General features: G+C 42.6%; 2 protein-coding genes across 2 annotated transcripts; both read right to left on the bottom strand.

Moving 5' to 3' along the window:
• Positions 1 to 3,249: 3,249 nt before the first annotated feature.
• LOC118944770 (extracellular calcium-sensing receptor-like) lies at positions 3,250 to 11,643 on the bottom strand. The gene is made up of 9 exons (XM_036965619.1): positions 11,372 to 11,643; positions 10,796 to 11,084; positions 9,875 to 9,961; positions 9,497 to 9,688; positions 9,016 to 9,266; positions 8,730 to 8,940; positions 8,428 to 8,628; positions 8,007 to 8,130; positions 3,250 to 4,311 (listed from the first exon to the last, which is right to left on the bottom strand). The coding sequence occupies exons 1-9, from the start codon at positions 11,587 to 11,589 to the stop codon at positions 3,413 to 3,415; spliced, it is 2,472 nt and encodes an 823-aa protein (XP_036821514.1). The 5' UTR covers positions 11,590 to 11,643; the 3' UTR covers positions 3,250 to 3,412.
• Positions 11,644 to 14,764: 3,121 nt separating this feature from the next.
• LOC110508046 (extracellular calcium-sensing receptor-like) lies at positions 14,765 to 22,038 on the bottom strand. Its single transcript, XM_036965620.1, has 9 exons — positions 21,775 to 22,038; positions 21,199 to 21,487; positions 20,243 to 20,329; positions 19,865 to 20,056; positions 19,384 to 19,634; positions 19,098 to 19,308; positions 18,796 to 18,996; positions 18,375 to 18,498; positions 14,765 to 16,504 (listed from the first exon to the last, which is right to left on the bottom strand). The coding sequence occupies exons 1-9, from the start codon at positions 21,990 to 21,992 to the stop codon at positions 15,609 to 15,611; spliced, it is 2,469 nt and encodes an 822-aa protein (XP_036821515.1). The 5' UTR covers positions 21,993 to 22,038; the 3' UTR covers positions 14,765 to 15,608.
• Positions 22,039 to 22,496: the final 458 nt, after the last annotated feature.

Genomic DNA, 22,496 nt, shown 5'->3' on the forward strand with positions numbered 1-22,496 from the left:
CCTCTCTTTTCCCATCAGTTGTAACACCAACGGAGGAGGCTGAATCTCAACAATCAGTTTTCCATCAGCTCTTACACCACCTGAAGAGGCTAAATCTCACCAATCAGTTTGATGACAACGGGAAGCCCCTTCCTTTCTATGATGTTATTAACTGGCAGAAGGTGAGCAGTGGATATATAAAGTTCCAGAAGGTAGGAAGCTATGATTGCTCTGCCCTCCCTCAGCCAACAGCTGCAGATAGAAGACAGTGCTATCGTGTGGACAGGAGGGCAATCACAGGTGGGTTGTAATAGAAGTGGTGGTGTCGAATAGGGTGATGTTTTCATTTAAGCAACATTTATTATTCTGTTTTCCTTATCTGAATTAAACTTTCCGCAAATAAGACTTAAGTAGCCCTATTTTGAGATGTGAGGTATCACGATCTCTTTCAATAATGGCAGGAATGGAGGAGGTCTTTATTCCAGTGAGATTGCTAAGGCGAACACAGCCATGTTTAGTTTTGCCCAACCTAGGTCGAGGCACAGAAACAGTCTCAATGGGGATAGCTGAGCTGACTACACTGACTGTGCTAGTGACAGACTCCACTAAGCTGGCAGGCTGGCTAACAGCCTGCTGCCTGGCCTGCACCCTATTTCATTGTGGAGCTAGGGGAGTTAGAGCCCTGTCTATGCTCGTAGATAAGATGAGAGCACCCCTCCAGCTAGGATGGAGTCTGTCACTCCTCAACAGGCCAGGCTTGGTCCTGTTTGGGGGTGCGTCCCAGAATCTACAAATTCCCAATTACCTACAAATGCTATCTTTTGGGAGGGGCAGAAAACAGTTTTCAACCAGCGATTGAGTTGTGAGACTCTGCTGTAGAGCAGAAAAAAAGTTAAAACCGTAAAGTTGTCAGGTAGCAAAGTAAGGTTGGCAATAAAACGCACAGCAACATGTCAACAAGTCTGCAAGTTGTGACTGGAAATGACAAACCTAGTACTGCCCTGAGGACATGTCTAGATGGGTTCTAACTGGCACTGGGCTACGTCAACCTGCTGGTCTCGCTCTGTCTCCTCCTAGCCTTCCTGGGACGCAAACACCTCCCTGACACCGTCGATGAGGCCAAGCTCACCCCGCTTCAACATGCTGTTCTTCTGTAAAGTGTGAGTCTCCTTTGTCCCTGCCTAAGTCAGCTCTCCTGGGAAGTACACTGTAGCTGTGGAGATGTTCACCATCTCATCCTCTAGTTTTATCCTTTAGTCCTCTAGTCTGCTGCTGTGCATCTTTGCCCCTAAATGTTACATCATCTTAGTGATACCTGAGAGGAACACTAGAAAGGGATGACGTAGTAACACCAGGCTGAGACCAGAGAGGAACACTAAGAAAGGGTTGATGTGGTAACACCAGGCCTAATAGTCCTCTTGGCACTTGCAGTCTAGTCCTCTTGGCCTGCTGGCTCTATACAGTACGTATCTTACAATCTAGTACTCTTGGCCTGCTGGCTCTAAACAGTACGTATCTTACAATCTAGTACTCTTGGCCTGCTGGCTCTAAACAGTACGTATCTTACAATCTAGTACTCTTGGCCTGCTGGCTCTAAACAGTACGTATCTTACAATCTAGTCCTCTTGGCCTGCTGGCTCTATACAGTATTTCCCCCAAAGTAAAAAAAAAAGAAAATCCATTAATAGAATGTGAATACTCTGTGCCCTAATTTTGATATTTTTGATGAGGTTTTGATATTTTTGTATCCCAAGTGCATCCATTAATTAGAGTAACAACAATAAATCCAGATTAATAAATATACATTTTATTTTTTTTTGTAACTCCTTATTTGCAATCATCACGTTTCTACTCAAAGGTTGCAGAGGTGGAAGATACACATTGTTTAACAACATTTTCAGTATAGTGCATACACGGAGTTTACTAAACACTAGGAACATATTCCTGATATTGAGTTGCTCCACCACCCATCATCCCTTCAGAGCAGCCTCAATTCGTCGGGGCATGGACTCTACAAGGTGTCGAAAGCATTCCAAAGGGATGACGGCCCATGTTGACTCCAATGCTTCTCACAGATGTGTCAAGTTGGTTGGATGTCCTTTGGGTGGTGGACCATTCTTGATACACATGGGAAACAGTTGAGTGTGAAAAACACAGCAGCTTTGCAGTTCTTGACACAAACCTAGCACCTACTACCATACCCTGTTCAAAGGCACTTAAATATTTTCTCTTGCCCATTCACCCTCTGAATGACACACATACGCTGTAGAAAAGGCCCATGGAGTTGGTGGAAGAATCCTTTAATTCACGGCCACTTACTCAGCTGGGCTAGGGGCGCCTAAATTAGGTCAGGTGGAAATGTCAGACAGGTCTCAAATCATTGAAAGTAGGAAATCGCCATTGCCCGATCTCGCTGCTTTCTCTTCCTTAACTATGTCTAATCCAGAAATTATGTGCGTCCATGAATCCATGTAAATCCACCAAATCTTTTACCACCGAATCTGTTACCTTTTCATCTGAACTATCTGTTGCCATTGGAAGAGCGGGCCATCAATTATTGTTTATAGTTATTACCGCGGAGAGCGCGGCTTGGAGCGCACGCTTCAAGCCTATTGTGTAATGTAAATGGTCAATGATCACGGCCCTACAGATCATCACAGGCCAATTATGCCATCGATATGTGGTTAATATGTAATGAAATTACATTAACATATGAAGACAAACTTGAAAGGGTGAAATATGAAACTTCATTGTTTGCTGAACTGATCAATTCTGATATCAAACTGATGGGGATTATAGATTGAATAACCGATCACTGATTGAATTATTTATATTAGTCTTCTCATGATTATAATGAATAGTTATGAGCTTAAATGACTCAAGGATGATTTCTGTTGATTTCTTATTGAAATGAATTACCTAATTATGTTAAGAATGAATGATTGTTATGATATGATCTATGTGATTATGAATTTGATTGGATACATGTTATTCTGTTTCCTTTGTTATGAAGCACAGACTAGTAAATATACCACTTTATGGTTAAAGGAATTCCTGCCTCAGTCTCAGTCCATTCCTCTGTCACCTGACCCAGGACCACCTGTTCACCTTCACTGTCAGTCATCCTACCTGTCCTGCTACCCACACAGATTCCACTAATCTTTCATACACAATCCATGTCTCAAGGCTTAAAAATCATTCTTTAACCTGTCTCCTCTCCTTCATCTACACTGATTGAAGTAGATGTATCAAGTGACATCAATACGGGATCTTAGCTTTTACCTGGATTCAGATGGTTTGTCTATGTCATGGTAAGATCAGGTGTTGTTAATGTTTTGTATACTCAGTGCAGATTGTAGCCCATATGGGATAAACTGTACATTTTAAGTAACAAAAGCACATAAGGAAAAATACATTTTGAATTACTCATTAACTACTTTTTATTCCCCATGAGATGTTGTTTAGTGTTCTTCTCTGGCTTCAGGAGGATGATGTAACACTTTGGAGCAAACAGACAGAACAGCAGCCCAAAGCTGGAGGCCAGGATGGCAAAGATCTCTACAGCTACTGTGTACTTCCCAGGAGAGCTGACGTAGGCAGGGATGAAGGAGATCCACACGGCACAGAAGATCAGCATGCTGAAGGTGATGAATTTGGCCTCATTAAAGTTGCCTGGCAGTTTCCGGGCCAGAAAAGCCAGGATGAAGCACAGACAGGCCAAGAGGCCGATGTATCCCAGAACGCACCAGAAGGCCAGTTGGGAGCCCACACTGCACTCCAGAATGATCTTAGAGCGTTGGTCCTGGATATTTTTGGAGGGGTAGGGAGGTGCAGCAATGAGCCAGGCAGCACAGATCAGCACCTGAACCAGGGTGCAGGAGAATATGATTACCCTCTGCTGTTTGGGCCCCAGCCACTTCATAATGTTGTTCCCAGGCCTGGCGGCAGTGAAGGCTGCCAAGACCACCAGAGTCTTGCTCAGGATGCAGGAGATGCAGAGGGAGAAGGTGATGCTGAAGGCGGTGTGGCGCAGCATGCAGGACCAGGAGGTGGGCTCCCCGATAAACATCAGCGCACACAGAAAGCACAGAGTCAGGGAGAGAAGGATAAAGAAACTCAGCTCAGAGTTGTTGACGCGGACGATGGGCGTGGTCCTGTGATGGAGGAAGACTGCCAGGATGGACACGGTCAGACAGGCGCCCACTACAGCGATCACTGTCAGGGCTATCCCCATTGCATCATGGGAAAGAAACTCCACCACTTTGGGGATGCACATTGTTCCATCAGCGTTTGACCAGTAGTCTTCGGGACATTCTGTGCAGTCTATAGAATCTATACAGAAAAACAGAGAGAAAGAGAATATGACTTTATCATTGATGGGTATGTGATGCAGTCAGGCGACATCCTACAGGTAAGTGACATTTGGTAGCAGATGTGGAACTGGTGTACAGATCATAAGTCTTAAAACAACAACAAGAGTAAATTGTCATAATTTCAAAACTCTTTTTTTTATACAGAGAAACGTGAATACAGGGAAATGAAAAATATTATATTTTGTATACTATTGGTGCACAGTGGCTAAGCTGAAAATGTTGACTAAATGTTCAACTTTGTGACAGAGCATTTGGCACAGAGAAGTAGATGTATGTACCCTGAAAAGACATACAGTGTATTCAGAATGTATTCAGATCTCTTGACTTTTTTCACATTTTGTTACATTACAGCCTTATTCTAAAATGTATTACATTTATTTTTCCACTCATTAATCTATAGACAATACCCTATAATGAGAAAGCAAAAACAGATTTGACAGTTTTGCAAGTGTATTAATTTAAAAAAAAATGCAAGAATCAGTATTCACTAAGTATTCACTATTCCCTTTACTCAGTACTTTGTTGAAGCACCTTTGGCAGGGATTACAGCTTCAAGTTTTTTGGGGTATGGCGCTACAACCTTGGCACACATTCTTCTCTGCAGATCATCACAAGCTCTGTCAGGTTGGATGGGGAGCGTAGCTGCACAGCTATTTTCAGGTCTCTCAAGAGATGTTCGATGGGGTTCAAGTTCGGGCTCTGGCTGGGCAAGTCTAGGACATTCAGTGACTTGCGCCGAAGCCACTCCTGCGTTGCTTTGGCTGTGTGCTTAGGGTCGTTGTCCTGTTGGAAGGTGAACCTTCATCCCAGTCTGAGGTCCTGAGAAGATCCTTTTAATGAGGAGTGGCTTCAGTCTGGCCACATAAAGGTGTGATTGCTGGATTGCTGGAGAGATGGTTGTCCTTCTGGACAACTCCAGAGTTCCTTCTCCACAGAGGAACTCTGGAGCTCTGTCAGAGAGACCATCGGGTTCTTGTTCACCTCCCTGACAAAGGCCCTTCTTCCCCAATTGCTCAATTTGGCCGAGCGGCCAGCTCTAGGAAGATTGTTGCTGGTTTTCGAACTTCTTCCATTTAAGAATGATGGAGACCACTGTGTTCTTGCGGACCAGAAATATTTTGGTACCCTTCCACAGATCTGTACCTCCACACGATCCTATCTCGGAGCGCTACTGGCAATTCCTTCAAACTCATGGCTAGTATTTTTCTCTGAGGTGCACTGTCAACTGTGGGACCTTATATAGACAGGTGTGTCTTTCGAAATCATTACCCGTTGGCACTATTAAGCAAAAAGTAACTTTTAGGCTACAGGAATAAGATGACTGGAGGAGGACGTGCTGCTGGACAACATCAGGCCCTTTCTGTCAGCATCAACACAACACACGGACAGGATATGCATAGTTGCTAGATCGAATCCCCAAGCTGACAAGGTAAAAATCTGTCATTCGTCCCCTGATCAAGACAGTTAACTCACCGTTCCTAGGCTGTAATTGTAAATAATAAGTTATTCTTAACTGACTTGCCTATTTAAAAAAAGGTTAAATTAAAAAAAAAAAAAATATGCAATCAACTGGATCTAGAGAGACTATATAAAATCTACAAAAAGGAAGTTGTTCTATTGATTAACATAAATCAGAGTCCTCACCTGTCTGATTACTAATCTACAGGTAAGTCATTGTATTGATTAGGGTAAATCAGAGTTCTCACCTGTCTGATTACTAATCTACAGGTAAGTCATTATATTGATTAGGGTAAATCAGTCCTAACCTGTCTGATTACTAATCTACAGGTAAGTCATTATATTGATTAGGGTAAATCAGGGTTCTCACCTGTCTGATTACTAATCTACAGGTAAGTCATTATATTGATTAGGGTAAATCAGAGTCCTCACCTGTCTGATTACTAATCTACAGGTAAGTCATTATATTGATTAGGGTATATAAGTCCTCACCTGTCTGATTACTAATCTACAGGTAAGTCATTATATTGATTAGGGTATATAAGTCCTCACCTGTCTGATTACTAATCTACAGGTAAGTCATTATATTGATTAGGGTAAATCAGGGTTCTCACCTGTCTGATTACTAATCTACAGGTAAGTCATTATATTGATTAGGGTATATAAATCCTCACCTGTCTGATTACTAATCTACAGGTAAGTCATTATATTGATTAGGGTAAATCAGGGTTCTCACCTGTCTGATTACTAATCTACAGGTAAGTCATTATATTGATTAGGGTATATAAGTCCTCACCTGTCTGATTACTAATCTACAGGTAAGTCATTATATTGATTAGGGTATATAAATCCTCACCTGTCTGATTACTAATCTACAGGTAAGTCATTATATTGATTAGGGTAAATCAGGGTTCTCACCTGTCTGATTACTAATCTACAGGTAAGTCATTATATTGATTAGGGTAAATCAGAGTCCTCACCTGTCTGATTACTAATCTACAGGTAAGTCATTATATTGATTTGGGTATATAAGTCCTCACCTGTCTGGTTACTAATCTTCAGGTAAGTCATTATATTGATTAGGGTATATAAATCCTCACCTGTCTGATTACTAATCTACAGGTAAGTCATTATATTGATTAGGGTAAATCAGAGTCCTCACCTGTCTGGTTACTAATCTTCAGGTAAGTCATTATATTGATTAGGGTATATAAATCCTCACCTGTCTGATTACTAATCTACAGGTAAATCATTATATTGATTAGGGTAAATCAGAGTCCTCACCTGTCTGATTACGAATCTACAGGTAAGTCATTATATTGATTAGGGTAAATCAGAGTCCTCACCTGTCTGATTACTAATCTACAGGTAAATCATTATATTGATTAGGGTATATAAGTCCTCACCTGTCTGATTACTAATCTACAGGTAAATCATTATATTGATTAGGGTATATAAGTCCTCACCTGTCTGATTACGAATCTACAGGTAAATCATTATATTGATTAGGGTATATAAGTTCTCACCTGTCTGATTACTAATCTACAGGTAAATCATTATATTGATTAGGGTATATAAGTTCTCACCTGTCTGATTACTAATCTACAGGTAAATCATTATATTGATTAGGGTATATAAGTCCTCACCTGTCTGATTACTAATCTACAGGTAAATCATTATATTGATTAGGGTATATAAGTTCTCACCTGTCTGATTACTAATCTACAGGTAAGTCATTATATTGATTAGGGTAAATCAGTCCTAACCTGTCTGATTAATAATCTACAGGTAAATCATTATCTTGATTAGGGTAAATCAGAGTCCTCACCTGTCTGATTACTAATCTACAGGTAAGTCATTATATTGATTAGGGTAAATCAGTCCTAACCTGTCTGATTACTAATCTACAGGTAAATCATTATCTTGATTAGGGTAAATCAGAGTCCTCACCTGTCTGATTACTAATCTACAGGTAAGTCATTATATTGATTAGGGTAAATCAGTCCTAACCTGTCTGATTACTAATCTACAGGTAAATCATTATCTTGATTAGGGTAAATCAGAGTCCTCACCTGTCTGATTACTAATCTACAGGTAAGTCATTATATTGATTAGGGTAAATCAGAGTTCTCACCTGTCTAATTACTAATCTACAGGTAAATCATTATCTTGATTAGGGTAAATCAGAGTCCTCACCTGTCTGATTACTAATCTTGCCGCTGTCACATGGTACACAGTCAAAGCAGCACAGAGATTCCCCACGACGGACAGCCTTCCTGGATCCTGGAGCACAGCTGGCACTGCACACGGAGACCACCAGCTGAACACCACAGAGAGAACACTGATTAAGCTGGTTCACTGTGAACCAGTTGTATACATTTAGCATAAAATGTAGTGTCTTCATTACTATTATTCTTAGCTTGACACTATGTGACAGGGAGACATTGCAAGACCAACATGCATCTTACATTGGAATCACAGTAATTCATCAAATCCCAACCTATCCCATTCCACCTACTTACCTCCACCTCACCCTACAGAACGTCAACAGTTGGCATCTGATGTGGTTAAATACACAGTGTGAGCAGCTTGCCTTGCTCTGATGCCCCGCCCACACGATCTTCTCCTCCTGGATCACCAACTCCTTCCCAGAGGCCTTTGCTCCGTCGAACAGACCGACGTTGATGAACTCCATGTTGCCACCCGACCCCCTCTGCCAGTTGATGATGTCATAGTACGGGATGGAATCCCCTTTCAGGTCAAAGTTCACCTCCTCCCCAGAAATGTAAAAGGCAAGTTCTTGTAGATAGTGCTGCAGCTTCGAAGAAACATTGCAAAATGTTCAGATATTGAACAGGTACAGCAGATGATCTGTGGAATAATTTTTTCAAACGGTACAGAGAGTTACAATACCTATACCTGCCAGGGGTGAACATTGGTGCTGTGAGCGCAGGAGCGGTTGTGGAAGGGTCCTGCCCCAGCCTGGCAGTGGAGGAGGTTGTGCAGTGAGTGAGCGATGGCGTACACAGCCTTGTACACATTATAGGCCACTCTGGGGCTGGAGGTGTTCATGTAGGCTGAGTGCTGCTCCAGAAGAATCTCCTGCCCTGAACAGGGGGGCATCAGGGTGCTGGAGGGGGACAGAGAGGGAGAGCAGCCGTACAGAGCCTCCCACAGCTGCTGCACCAGGGGGTTAGAGGGGTACCTGCGGGGGTTCACCGTCTGCAGGTAGTCCCGGAGCCCTGGGATTTGTCCCTGCCTGATCCCAAAGCCGATGGTGCCCCCCAGGTAGGGGAAGTACTCGCTGGTGGTGAAGAGAGAGGCAGTGACCCAGGCCTCGCTGGCCACCCACTGGATCCCTGTGATGTTCTGTGCCATGTAGTCCTTCAGGAAGGGGGTCATTTCCCCCTCGGCAGAGAACACCACCACTACCCGCGCTGTGGAGCTACGCATGACCTAGAGAGAAGAGAGCGAGAGGGGAGAGATGAGAAAATAATGGAGGGTAAAGGTGGGAGAGATGGAGGCAGAAGAGGAGGGAGGAAGGAGATAGAAGGAGACAGGGTGGGGAGAGAGACAAGACAGGGAGAGATATAACCTTTAATTTTGTATAGTACTATTTTTTTTTTAAAAATATGCAAGACACATTTGCGTCAGGGACAAAACAGTCTCTCTCCCTCTCTTCATACCTCTATGATCTCCAGGGCCCTCTGCTGATTGTAGAGCAGAGGGATCATCTCCTGGTAGGCCACACACACCCCCGTCCCCTTTAGCTCCCTCAGCAGCCCCTGTAGGGCAAAGTGCCCATATTCATGGTCCCCACGCACCACCCCCACCCAGCGCCAGTCATACCGTACCAGCAGCTGAGCCATAGCCTTCACCTGGGATAGAAGAAAGGGAAGATTAAACAGAAACTATGTTGTAACAGACCAGGAAGTGAACATACTCTGCTTCACTCCATTTAAGTTGAATGCAAGGTGATCCACTTCAGAAATACTTCCTGAAGAATCCTGAGATTCATGAGATCATTGCCTAATCCTTTTTTAAATTTAATTGCAGGCCTTCACCTGGTAGTCATCGTTGGGGATTACTCTGAAGAAGGTTGGGTACTTCCTCCTGTCACCGAGGCACGCGCACGACGAGAAGTAGCTGATCTGAGGAAAGACGTTGTTCGTAAAACACTCATTCTTTCTACAACACAGACACAAGAACACTAATTTGAAGAGTTTCTTTCCAAAATGCTACGTATACATTTTCAGAAATGTTGGTAAATGAGCTTTTATTGCTGAAATGGTTAAATAGATGGCTGTGTTTTTTCACTATCTAATCATGGTATGGGGTTGTTTAATGATACATTTATTTGTTTAGAATCTATCACTTGATGGTTTCATTTTAGAGAGACAAATAATCATGTTTTTTTGCTAAATGATACATCTGCCTCATTTTCAGATAAATAAGTAGGACTGCTAGGTTTTACATAAGTAATATATATATATATATATATATATATATATATATATATATAATCATAATAATTAAATACAGTAATATGAGATCTGTAAGTAAAACATTTACATTTTACAATTTAGTCATATAGCAGATGCTCTTATCCAGAGTGACTTACAGTAAGTGCATTTATCTATAGCTCAGTGAGACAATCACATATCACAGTCAAATAGACAGGATATGTACATTCCATTGCAGCTAAACAATGGCTATATAGTGTTTTTCGAATAAACACATTTTCTAAAATCTTTCAATAAAAAAATCTGAGAACAGTAATATGTTGCACACACATGAATGTACCCATAAGCAATCACTTCTGATTTAACAAAAACACAAATCAGTGTATATAGCGTTTTGGAAATGACCTCTTCATATACATATTTTAACACAGAGAACCAGAAAGGTTGTACAGAAAGTATCATGAGTGCAGTTGATCAATAAGTGAAATAATTCAAAGGAAAATACTCTTAGTGGAGCCCTACCATGGGTATTTTAAAGGGCTGCAGGATTCTGGATACGACAATAGACTGAGCAGAACCGGATTCTCCGATAACAGCCAGGAGAGGAGAGGCACCAGAACACATGTGAGTGTGAGCCTGGCCCAGTCCATTCAACATTGCCAGAGCAGCCCTCTGCCCTGTCAGAGGATAGGCACACGAGTCAAAGATCTTGTAGCCAAGCATGTGGTTGGGCAGCAGCTGCTCACTCTGGTTGATCTCCTCCACCGCCAGCCTCATGGTCTGAGCCCAGCGGAAAGCTCTCGGATCAAACCTGGATACACAGAGAAAGAGAGAGAGAGAGAATGAGAGAGAGAGAGATGAGGAGGGGGAGGATAAGGAGAGAGATGGAGAGGAGGGGAGAAAGGATAAGGAGAGAGATGGAGAGGAGGGGAGGAAGGATGAGGAGAGAGAATGAGAGACATGAGGAGGAGGAGGGGAGGGGAGGAAAAAAACAGAGGAGAAAGTGATGATAAAAGGAGTGAAATAGAACTGGAAACTACATGAAGGAAAGAGGTTACAGATCAAATAGAGTATTACTGGTTAACACTGAAAACTCACCCATTGCACCTGACGGCTGTTGGTTGGTAGGTGTAGTTGACGTCTGGCATCTCCTGGTTGTAGTGCAGGGGGAAAATACCCCCAATGACAAAGTCACCATCAGCCACGAACCCAGGATCAAAGCCACTCAGCAGAACACACTCTGTGTCTGTGGCTAGGGTGGAGGATGGGCTGAGTGTGAGGGAGGAAGATAGAGACCACAAGAACAGCAGAGACATCCTCACTCACACCTATCCCCTCTAACAGTCAGAGAGAGGGCAGGAGAGCAGTTATATATATGACCTGTCGTCTCTCTGCATCTCATCACTGACAAGACAAGCCCTGGATTGGACATCTGTTTAGAAGGCATATGACATCATCAAATCATTACAAGTTTATACTGTACTGTAAAAGGGTGTCTAGGCTGGGGATGAGGGTATGATTACAGTTTGTTTACCAAGCAACAGTGCCTTGCAAAAGTATTCATCCCCTTGGCATTTATTCTATTTTGTGGCATTACAACCTGTAATTTAAATTGATTTTTATTTGGATTTCATGTAATGGACATACACAAAATAGTCAAAATTGGTGAATTGATATTAATTTAAATTAAATTAAAAACTGAAATATGTTTTCACCCCCTTTGCTTTGAAGCCCCTAAATAAGATATGGTGCAATCAATTATCTTTATAAGTCACATAATTACTTCAATAAAAGTCCACCTGTGTGCAATCTAAGTGTCACATGATCTGTCACATGATCTCAGTATATATACACCTGTTCTGAAAGGCCCCAGAGTCTGCAACACCGCTAAGCAAGGGGCACCACCAAGCAAGTGGCACTATGAAGACCAAAGAGCTCTCTAAACAGGTCAGGGACAAAGTTGTGGAGAAGTACAGATCAGGGTTGGGTTATAAAAAAATCCCACGGAGCACCATTAAATCCATTATAAAAAATGGAAAGAATATGGCACCACAACAAACCTGCCAACAGAGGGCCGCCCACCAAAACCTACCGACCAGGCAAGGAGGGCTTTAATCAGAGACAACAAAGAGACCGAAGATAACCCTGAAGGAGATGCAATGCTTTTCAGCGTAGATTGGAGTATCTGTCCATAGGACCACTTTTTAAGCCATACACACCACAGAGCTGGGCTTTACGGAAGACAGGCGGGGCTTTACGGAAGACCGGCGGGGCTTTACGGAAGAATGGCCAGGAAAAAGCCATTTCTTAAAACTTCTTCAGGATTGGTGGGTCTCCTGTGGGACGGTTGAGCTAACGTAGGCTTATGCGATTAGCATGAGGTTGTAAGTAACAACAACATTCCCCAGTACAAAGACATATCTGATATTGGCAGAAAGCTTAAATTCTTGTTAATCTAACTGCACTGTCCAATTGACTGTAGCTATTACAGTGAAATAATACCATGCTATTGTTTGAGGAGAGCGCACAATTTTGAACATGAAAAGTAATTAATAAACAAATTAGGCACATTTGGGCAGTCTTAATACAACATTTTGAACAGTTCATTGGATCATTCTAAAACTTTGCACATACACTGTTTCCATTTAGTGGCCAAATTCTGAATTGCACCTGGGCAGGAATAAAAATATATTATTATTATTATATATTATACCAAATATATACAAACAAACAATTGTTTTTTTCTTTGTATTATCTTTTACCAGATATATTGTGTTATATTCTCCCACATTTCTTTCACATTTCCAAAAACTTCAAAGTGTTTCCTTTCAAATGGTACCAAGAATATGCATATTGTTGCTTCAGGGCCGGAACTACAGGCAATTAGATTTGGGAGTGTCATTTTAGGTGAAGGGTCCGATCATTAATTAAAGAGAAAAATAAGGAAACACCTTTGGTGTCCGCCAAAAGGCATGTGGGAGACTCCGCAAACATATGGAAGAAGGTACTCTGGTCAGATGAGACTAAAATTGAGCTTTTTGGCCATCAAGGAAGTCGCTATATCTTGCGAAAACCCAGCCCCTCCCATCACCGCGACAACACCATCCCCACAGTGAAGCATGGTGGTGGCATCATCATGCTGTGGGGATGTTTGTCATCGGTAGGGACTGGGAAACTGGTCAGAATTGAAGGAATGGTGGATGGCGCTAAATACAGCAAAAATCCTGTTTCAGTCTTCCAGAGATTTGAGACTGGGACGGAGGTTCACCTTCCAGCAGGACAATAACCCTAAGCATACTGGTAAAGCAACACTTGTGTGGTTTAAGGGGACACATTTAAATGTCTTGGAATGGCCTAGTCAAAGCCCAGACCTCAATCCAATTGAGAATCTGTGGTATGACTTAAAGATTGCTGTACACCAGTGGAACCCATCCAACTTGAAGGGGCTGGTTCAGTTTGCCTTGAAGAATGGGCAAAAATCTTGACTTTGGGGGGGGGGGGGGGGGGGGGAGTGAATAGTTATGCATGCTCAAGTGTTGTGTTTTTTTGTAATATTTCTTGTTTGTTTCACAATAAAAAAATATTTTGCATCTTCAAAGGGGTAAGGCATGTTGTGTAAATCAAATTAAACAAACCCTGCCACATTCCATTTTAATTCCAGGTTGTAAGGCAACAAAACAGGAAAAATGCCAAGGGGGATGAATGCTTACACAAGCCACTGTACCACATAGCATTAGCATTATAGTGTGTAAAACCTCTGGTAGCACAATTAAAATGCTGTAGCGTTTAATTCTTTATGTTTTTGACAGTTTTCAGGATGAAATCCCTTGAGATGCACCATTTTGTTTTCAAAGGACAAAAAATGGACAAAAAGCAATGCTTAGTAACCAGAATAATATGAAAAAAGGAAGATAACACAGTAAAATTGCTAAGTTAAAACAATAAAAAAAGAATATATCTTTAAAACTACTGTCTAATAATAATGAAACAATAATTGTGTTAGAGGAATTCTAAATTCCTATATGTTTTGTAGCCAAAACCAAATTCACACTCTATTTCATAATTTGTAGGATTATCATTTGCATGAAATAGCGAGAGATCAGTCTTAAAATTAAGTTCAGCATTTATTCTTAATGAGTACAGGTCCAAAATACAAAGAACATTACATTTTGAAGAGAAGATAAAAATGACGTCATCAGTTCTCACACTTTCTCCGATCCACACAATAGCGCAGTGTCTTCAGGTCTGGAGATTGTCTCCTACTCCCCTCATAAAGCAAATATTCCAATCTGTCTAAAAGATATACTCTTCTCCACTAATGGAACATCAAAGAACATTCTTATCTGTCTAAAGAGATATACCCTCCTTCTCCCTTAAACCCGCAAGGTACAGACAATTCATTCGTTTTACCTACATTTTCAGTCCTAGTTTAACTAAAAACCCATACATTTCATACCACAACATAACAGTATTAAAATTGATGTTTCTAATTTAAATGTATACATAATTAATCATTTCAACTATAATTTCCTCCAACAAATTGTTAAAACAAAAATGTAGCATAACTATAGCATAACTAAACCTCTCTCTAGATCAGGGGTAGGGAAACTTTTTGGCAAGAGGGTCACATCGGGATTTTGAAATTCAACGGAGTGACGTGTGTCTTTGGGGACCAATTGTTTGTTTAAATCTATTTGCAGAGGCCTCCTGAGTGGCGCTGCAGTCAAAGGTACTACTTCGCAGTGCTTGAGGCATCACTACAGACCTGGGTTCGATCCCAGGCTGTGTCACAGCTGGCCATGACTGGGAGACCTATGAGGCGGCGCACACCTGGCCCAGCGTCGCCCGGGTTAGGAGAGGGTTTGGCAGGCCAATATTTTCTTGGCCAATCGCGCTCTAGCAATGTGCACAGTGTTTCCTCTGACACACGTATGGCTGGCTTCCGGGTTAAGTGGGTTAAGTGGGCAATGTGTCAAGAAGCTGTGCGGCTTGGCTGGGTTGTGTTTGAGGACGCACGGCTTAAGACCTTCGCCTCTCCTGAGTCCGTACGGGAGTTGCAGCGATGGGACAAGAATATAACTAACAATTGGATTCCATGAAATTGGGGAGAAAAAAAGTGTACAAAAAAGTTTTTTATGTTTCACAGGCCGGATTGAAGGAGCTATATCTTTGATCAGGAAAATGGTACAGTAATTCAACTAATAAAGTACAATTTCTAGCTTGCCACATGTCCCAAAGACACTATAAACATCTATTTCATTTCTGGGTTTACAGTAGGTCAAAAGTAAACTGAGAACTATGACAAAATAAATGTGTCTTCATTAATCTATGCATTTTATTTCTTCCCCATGAGATGTTGTTTAGTGTTCTTCTCTGGCTTCAGGAGGATGATGTAACACGTTGGAGCAAACAGACAGAACAGCAGCCCAAAGCTGGAGGCCAGGATGGCAAAGATCTCTACAGCTACTGTGTACTTCCCAGGAGAGCTGACGTAGGCAGGGATGAAGGAGATCCACACGGCACAGAAGATCAGCATGCTGAAGGTGATGAACTTGGCCTCATTAAAGTTGCCTGGCAGTTTCCGGGCCAGAAAAGCCAGGATCAAGCACAGACAGGCCAAGAGGCCGATGTATCCCAGAACGCACCAGAAGGCCAGTTGGGAGCCCACACTGCACTCCAGAATGATCTTAGAGCGTTGGTCCTGGATATTTTTGGAGGGGTAGGGAGGGGCAGCCATGAGCCAGGCAGCACAGATCAGCACCTGAACCAGGGTGCAGGAGAATATGATGGCCCTCTGCTGTTTGGGCCCCAGCCACTTCATAATGTTGTTCCCAGGCCTGGCGGCAGTGAAGGCTGCCAGGACCACCAGAGTCTTGCCCAGGATGCAGGAGATGCAGAGGGAGAAGGTGATGCTGAAGGCGGTGTGGCGCAGCATGCAGGACCAGGAGGTGGGCTCCCCGATAAACATCAGCGCACACAGAAAGCACAGAGTCAGGGAGAGAAGGATAAAGAAACTCAGCTCAGAGTTGTTGACGCGGACGATGGGCGTGGTCCTGTGATGGAGGAAGACTGCCAGGATGGACACGGTCAGACAGGCGCCCACTACAGCGATCACTGTCAGGGCTATCCCCATTGCATCATGGGAAAGAAACTCCACCACTTTGGGGATGCACATTGTTCCATCAGCGTTTGACCAGTAGTCCTCGGGACATTCTGTGCAGTCTATAGAATCTATACAGAAAAACAGAGAGAAAGAGAATATGAATTTATCATTGATGGGTATGTGATGCAGTCAGGCGACATCCTACAGGTAAGTGACATTTGGTAGCAGATGTGGAACTGGTGTACAGATCATAAGTCTTAAAACACCAACAAGAGTAAATTGTCATAATTTCAAAACTCTTTTTTTTATACAGAGAAACGTTAATACAGGGAAATGAAAAATATTATATTTTGTATACTATTGGTGCACAGTGGCTAAGCTGAAAATGTTGACTAAATGTTCAACTTTGTGACAGAGCATTTGGCACAGAGAAGTAGATGTATGTACCCTGAAAAGACATACAGTGTATTCAGAATGTACTCAGATCTCTTGACTTTTTTCACATTTTGTTACATTACAGCCTTATTCTAAAATGTATTAAATTTATTTTTCCACTCATTAATCTATAGACAATACCCTATAATGAGAAAGCAAAAACAGATTTGACAGTTTTGCAAGTGTATTAATTTAAAAAAAAATGCAAGAATCACATTTACATAAGTATTCACTATTCCCTTTACTCAGTACTTTGTTGAAGCACCTTTGGCAGGGATTACAGCTTCAAGTTTTTTGGGGTATGGCGCTACAACCTTGGCACACATTCTTCTCTGCAGATCATCACAAGCTCTGTCAGGTTGGATGGGGAGCGTAGCTGCACAGCTATTTTCAGGTCTCTCAAGAGATGTTCGATGGGGTTCAAGTTCGGGCTCTGGCTGGGCAAGTCTAGGACATTCAGTGACTTGCGCCGAAGCCACTCCTGCGTTGCTTTGGCTGTGTGCTTAGGGTCGTTGTCCTGTTGGAAGGTGAACCTTCATCCCAGTCTGAGGTCCTGAGAAGATCCTTTTAATGAGGAGTGGCTTAAGTCTGGCCACATAAAGGTCTGATTGGTGGATTGCTGGAGAGATGGTTGTCCTTCTGGACAACTCTAGAGTTCCTTCTCCACAGAGGAACTCTGGAGCTCTGTCAGAGAGACCATCGGGTTCTTGTTCACCTCCCTGACAAAGGCCCTTCTTCCCCAATTGCTCAATTTGGCCGAGCGGCCAGCTCTAGGAAGATTGTTGCTGGTTTTCGAACTTCTTCCATTTAAGAATGATGGAGACCACTGTGTTCTTGCGGACCAGAAATATTTTGGTACCCTTCCACAGATCTGTACCTCCACACGATCCTATCTCGGAGCGCTACTGGCAATTCCTTCGAACTCATGGCTAGTATTTTTCTCTGAGGTGCACTGTCAACTGTGGGACCTTATATAGACAGGTGTGTCTTTCGAAATCATTACCCGTTGGCACTATTAAGCAAAAAGTAACTTTTAGGCTACAGGAATAAGATGACTGGAGGAGGACGTGCTGCTGGACAACATCAGGCCCTTTCTGTCAGCATCAACACAACACACGGACAGGATATGCATAGTTGCTAGATCGAATCCCCAAGCTGACAAGGTAAAAATCTGTCATTCGTCCCCTGATCAAGACAGTTAACTCACCGTTCCTAGGCTGTAATTGTAAATAATAAGTTATTCTTAACTGACTTGCCTATTTAAAAAAAGGTTAAATTAAAAAAAAAAAAAATTATGCAATCAACTGGATCTAGAGAGACTATATAAAATCTACAAAAAGGAAGTTGTTCTATTGATTAACATAAATCAGAGTCCTCACCTGTCTGATTACTAATCTACAGGTAAGTCATTGTATTGATTAGGGTAAATCAGAGTTCTCACCTGTCTGATTACTAATCTACAGGTAAGTCATTATATTGATTAGGGTAAATCAGTCCCAACCTGTCTAATTACTAATCTACAGGTAAATCATTATCTTGATTAGGGTAAATCAGAGTCCTCACCTGTCTGATTACTAATCTTGCCGCTGTCACATGGTACACAGTCAAAGCAGCACAGAGATTCCCCACGACGGACAGCCTTCCTGGATCCTGGAGCACAGCTGGCACTGCACACGGAGACCACCAGCTGAACACCACAGAGAGAACACTGATTAAGCTGGTTCACTGTGAACCAGTTGTATACATTTAGCATAAAATGTAGTGTCTTCATTACTATTATTCTTAGCTTGACACTATGTGACAGGGAGACATTGCAAGACCAACATGCATCTTACATTGGAATCACAGTAATTCATCAAATCCCAACCTATCCCATTCCACCTACTTACCTCCACCTCACCCTACAGAACGTCAACAGTTGGCATCTGATGTGGTTAAATACACAGTGTGAGCAGCTTGCCTTGCTCTGATGCCCCGCCCACACGATCTTCTCCTCCTGGATCACCAACTCCTTCCCAGAGGCCTTTGCTCCGTCGAACAGACCGACGTTGATGAACTCCATGTTGCCACCCGACCCCCTCTGCCAGTTGATGATGTCATAGTACGGGATGGAATCCCCTTTCAGGTCAAAGTTCACCTCCTCCCCAGAAATGTAAAAGGCAAGTTCTTGTAGATAGTGCTGCAGCTTCGAAGAAACATTGCAAAATGTTCAGATATTGAACAGGTACAGCAGATGATCTGTGGAATAATTTTTTCAAATGGTACAGAGAGTTACAATACCTATACCTGCCAGGGGTGAACATTGGTGCTGTGAGCGCAGGAGCGGTTGTGGAAGGGTCCTGCCCCAGCCTGGCAGTGGAGGAGGTTGTGCAGTGAGTGAGCGATGGCGTACACAGCCTTGTACACATTATAGGCCACTCTGGGGCTGGAGGTGTTCATGTAGGCTGAGTGCTGCTCCAGAAGAATCTCCTGCCCTGAACAGGGGGGCATCAGGGTGCTGGAGGGGGACAGAGAGGGAGAGCAGCCGTACAGAGCCTCCCACAGCTGCTGCACCAGGGGGTTAGAGGGGTACCTGCGGGGGTTCACCGTCTGCAGGTAGTCCCGGAGCCCTGGGATTTGTCCCTGCCTGATCCCAAAGCCGATGGTGCCCCCCAGGTAGGGGAAGTACTCGCTGGTGGTGAAGAGAGAGGCAGTGACCCAGGCCTCGCTGGCCACCCACTGGATCCCTGTGATGTTCTGTGCCATGTAGTCCTTCAGGAAGGGGGTCATTTCCCCCTCGGCAGAGAACACCACCACTACCCGCGCTGTGGAGCTACGCATGACCTAGAGAGAAGAGAGCGAGAGGGGAGAGATGAGAAAATAATGGAGGGTAAAGGTGGGAGAGATGGAGGCAGAAGAGGAGAGAGGAAGGAGATAGAAGGAGACAGGGTGGGGAGAGAGACAAGACAGGGAGAGATATAACCTTTAATTTTGTATAGTACTATTTTTTTTTTTTAAATATGCAAGACACATTTGCGTCAGGGACAAAACAGTCTCTCTCCCTCTCTTCATACCTCTATGATCTCCAGGGCCCTCTGCTGATTGTAGAGCAGAGGGATCATCTCCTGGTAGGCCACACACACCCCCGTCCCCTTTAGCTCCCTCAGCAGCCCCTGTAGGGCAAAGTGCCCATATTCATGGTCCCCACGCACCACCCCCACCCAGCGCCAGTCATACCGTACCAGCAGCTGAGCCATAGCCTTCACCTGGGATAGAAGAAAGGGAAGATTAAACAGAAACTATGTTGTAACAGACCAGGAAGTGAACATACTCTGCTTCACTCCATTTAAGTTGAATGCAAGGTGATCCACTTCAGAAATACTTCCTGAAGAATCCTGAGATTCATGAGATCATTGCCTAATCCTTTTTTAAATTTAATTGCAGGCCTTCACCTGGTAGTCATCGTTGGGGATTACTCTGAAGAAGGTTGGGTACTTCCTCCTGTCACCGAGGCACGCGCACGACGAGAAGTAGCTGATCTGAGGAAAGACGTTGTTCGTAAAACACTCATTCTTTCTACAACACAGACACAAGAACACTCATTTGAAGAGTTTCTTTCCAAAATGCTACGTATACATTTTCAGAAATGTTGGTAAATGAGCTTTTATTGCTGAAATGGTTAAAGAGATTGCTGTGTTTTTTCACTATCTAATCATGGTATGGGGTTGTTTAATGATACATTTATTTGTTTAGAATCTATCACTTGATGGTTTCATTTCAGAGAGACAAATAATCATGTTTTTTTGCTAAATGATACACATCTGCCTCATTTTCAGATAAATAAGTAGGACTGCTAGGTTTTACATAAGTAATATATATATATATATATATATATATATATATATATATATATATATATATATATATATATATACATATATATAATCATAATAATTAAATACAGTAATATGAGATCTGTAAGTAAAACATTTACATTTTACAATTTAGTCATATAGCAGATGCTCTTATCCAGAGTGACTTACAGTAAGTGCATTTATCTATAGCTCAGTGAGACAATCACATATCACAGTCAAATAGACAGGATATGTACATTCCATTGCAGCTAAACAATGACTATATAGTGTTTTTCGAATTAACACATTTTCTAAAATCTTTCAATAAAAAAATCTGAGAACAGTAATATGTTGCACACACATGAATGTACCCATAAGCAATCACTTCTGATTTAACAAAAACACAAATCAGTGTATATAGCGTTTTTGGAAATGACCTCTTCATATACATATTTTAACACAGAGAACCAGAAAGGTTGTACAGAAAGTATCATGAGTGCAGTTGATCAATAAGTGAAATAATTCAAAGGAAAATACTCTTAGTGGAGCCCTACCATGGGTATTTTAAAGGGCTGCAGGATTCTGGATACGACAATAGACTGAGCAGAACCGGATTCTCCGATAACAGCCAGGAGAGGAGAGGCACCAGAACACATGTGAGTGTGAGCCTGGCCCAGTCCATTCAACATTGCCAGAGCAGCCCTCTGCCCTGTCAGAGGATAGGCACACGAGTCAAAGATCTTGTAGCCAAGCATGTGGTTGGGCAGCAGCTGCTCACTCTGGTTGATCTCCTCCACCGCCAGCCTCATGGTCTGAGCCCAGCGGAAAGCTCTCGGATCAAACCTGGATACACAGAGAAAGAGAGAGAGAGAGAATGAGAGAGAGAGAGATGAGGAGGGGGAGGATAAGGAGAGAGATGGAGAGGAGGGGAGAAAGGATAAGGAGAGAGATGGAGAGGAGGGGAGGGAGGATGAGGAGAGAGAATCAGAGACATGAGGAGGAGGAGGGGAGGGGAGGAAAAAAACAGAGGAGAAAGTGATGATAAAATGAGTGAAATAGAACTGGAAACTACATGAAGGAAAGAGGTTACAGATCAAATAGAGTATTACTGGTTAACACTGAAAACTCACCCATTGCACCTGACGGCTGTTGGTTGGTAGGTGTAGTTGACGTCTGGCATCTCCTGGTTGTAGTGCAGGGGGAAAATACCCCCAATGACAAAGTCACCATCAGCCACGAACCCAGGATCAAAGCCACTCAGCAGAACACACTCTGTGTCTGTGGCTAGGGTGGAGGATGGGCTGAGTGTGAGGGAGGAAGATAGAGACCACAAGAACAGCAGAGACATCCTCACTCACACCTATCCCCTCTAACAGTCAGAGAGAGGGCAGGAGAGCAGTTATATATATGACCTGTCGTCTCTCTGCATCTCATCACTGACAAGACAAGCCCTGGATTGGACATCTGTTTAGAAGGCTTATGACATCATCAAATCATTACAAGTTTATACTGTACTATAAAAGGGTGTCTAGGCTGGGGATGAGGGTATGATTACAGTTTGTTTACCAAGCAACAGTGCCTTGCAAAAGTATTCATCCCCTTGGCATTTATTCTATTTTGTGGCATTACAACCTGTAATTTAAATGGATTTTTATTTGGATTTCATGTAATGGACATACACAAAATAGTCAAAATTGGTGAATTGATATTAATTTAAATTAAATTAAAAACTGAAATATGTTTTCACCCCCTTTGCTTTGAAGCCCCTAAATAAGATCTGGTGCAATCAATTATCTTTATAAGTCACATAATTACTTCAATAAAAGTCCACCTGTGTGCAATCTAAGTGTCA

The sequence above is a fragment of the Oncorhynchus mykiss genome, chromosome 27 (genome assembly GCF_013265735.2).
Source record: "Oncorhynchus mykiss isolate Arlee chromosome 27, USDA_OmykA_1.1, whole genome shotgun sequence".
Taxonomy (NCBI): domain Eukaryota; kingdom Metazoa; phylum Chordata; class Actinopteri; order Salmoniformes; family Salmonidae; genus Oncorhynchus; species Oncorhynchus mykiss.

Coding starts and splice junctions, on each gene's coding strand:
- LOC118944770 (XM_036965619.1), bottom strand. CDS start 11,589: ATGTCTCTGCTGTTCTTGTGGTCTCTATCTTCCTCCCTCACACTCAGC. Junction 11,085..11,371: donor ACAGCCGTCAGGTGCAATGG/GTGAGTTTTCAG, acceptor CTGTGTATCCAG/GTTTGATCCGAGAGCTTTCC. Junction 8,629..8,729: donor CCAATGTTCACCCCTGGCAG/GTATAGGTATTG, acceptor GTTTCTTCGAAG/CTGCAGCACTATCTACAAGA.
- LOC110508046 (XM_036965620.1), bottom strand. CDS start 21,992: ATGTCTCTGCTGTTCTTGTGGTCTCTATCTTCCTCCCTCACACTCAGC. Junction 20,330..21,198: donor AGCCCTTTAAAATACCCATG/GTAGGGCTCCAC, acceptor GTCTTTCCTCAG/ATCAGCTACTTCTCGTCGTG. Junction 16,505..18,374: donor CAAGATTAGTAATCAGACAG/GTGAGGACTCTG, acceptor TTTTCTGTATAG/ATTCTATAGACTGCACAGAA.